Raw genomic sequence first — 841 nt, forward strand, 5'->3', positions numbered from 1 at the left:
TTTTTTTACTTTCTTTTAGTTTAATTTATATTTATTTCAGTTTTTGTTTTATTTTATTTCCAGTTCATCATTTTAGTGCTTCAATTTAAACATATTTCTGTTCAAATTTTTCATATAAAGGCCAAGCTAAAACACCAAGCTGATGTTTGACCATCGCAGAATATACAGTACATGCTAGCTGCCCTGTAGTCTTTGCAATGTGTTCAAGCACAACCTTTTGGCCAAGATGCAGGCGATACAAGGTTTTCGTCACTGCCAGTTCTCTGATGTCAAAATGCTGTGTCACAGCCTTTATATTTAAGCTTTATTTAATTTACCAAAAATCCAGATCCAGATAAACACTTGACTCACAGAGGACTCGCTGTCTCGTACAAGGAAGTCTCCCTCCACCCCCCTCTCGTTCAGTGCACACTCAGCCTGGTGCCGTGTCACGCTGGCATAGTACCAGTCCTTTCCGGCGAATTTCCCCGTGTGGGAGGGTTCCGTGTGGCTGTTCTGCTGGGAATGGGAGCCCGAGGCTAATGGACCATCATTGAGCACAACCACATAGTTCTTTGGCACCAGACCCACCTGCCCATGGCAGTTCTTACACCTCCACCATTCTGGGTCATTCTCTGGCTTCTCCAGCACCTCCATCATCTCACCCTTCTCAAAGTTCAGCTCCTCATCCGTGACGGAACTGAAGGGGTAGAGCGTCTGAACAGTGTGAAGGACTCTGGGGCCCTGACCGTTACTGAGGCCCAGCTTTGAGGAGAAGACAGCGGGAAGGTCGGCTGATGTGTCCTCCACCTCTTCCTCCTGGACGTAGTTGGAAGGGAACCAGCCCACCTGACCGTTATAG

General features: G+C 47.0%; 1 protein-coding gene across 1 annotated transcript in view; it reads right to left on the reverse strand.

Annotated features, from left to right (window-relative positions):
- LOC107571035 (cytoplasmic protein NCK2-like) overlaps window positions 1-840 on the reverse strand; it is a gene marked incomplete at its 5' end in the record, with an annotated part of 2567 nt that extends 1727 nt beyond the window's left edge. Inside the window, one exon of the mRNA XM_016257321.1 lies at window positions 352-840. Coding sequence (XP_016112807.1) covers window positions 352-840 — 489 coding nt within the window. The remainder of the gene's footprint in view (window positions 1-351) is intronic.
- Between the last annotated feature and the right edge of the window lies 1 nt (window position 841).

The sequence above is a fragment of the Sinocyclocheilus grahami genome, unplaced genomic scaffold (genome assembly GCF_001515645.1).
Source record: "Sinocyclocheilus grahami isolate Dianchi unplaced genomic scaffold, SAMN03320097.WGS_v1.1 scaffold1541.1, whole genome shotgun sequence".
Lineage (NCBI taxonomy): Eukaryota > Metazoa > Chordata > Actinopteri > Cypriniformes > Cyprinidae > Sinocyclocheilus > Sinocyclocheilus grahami.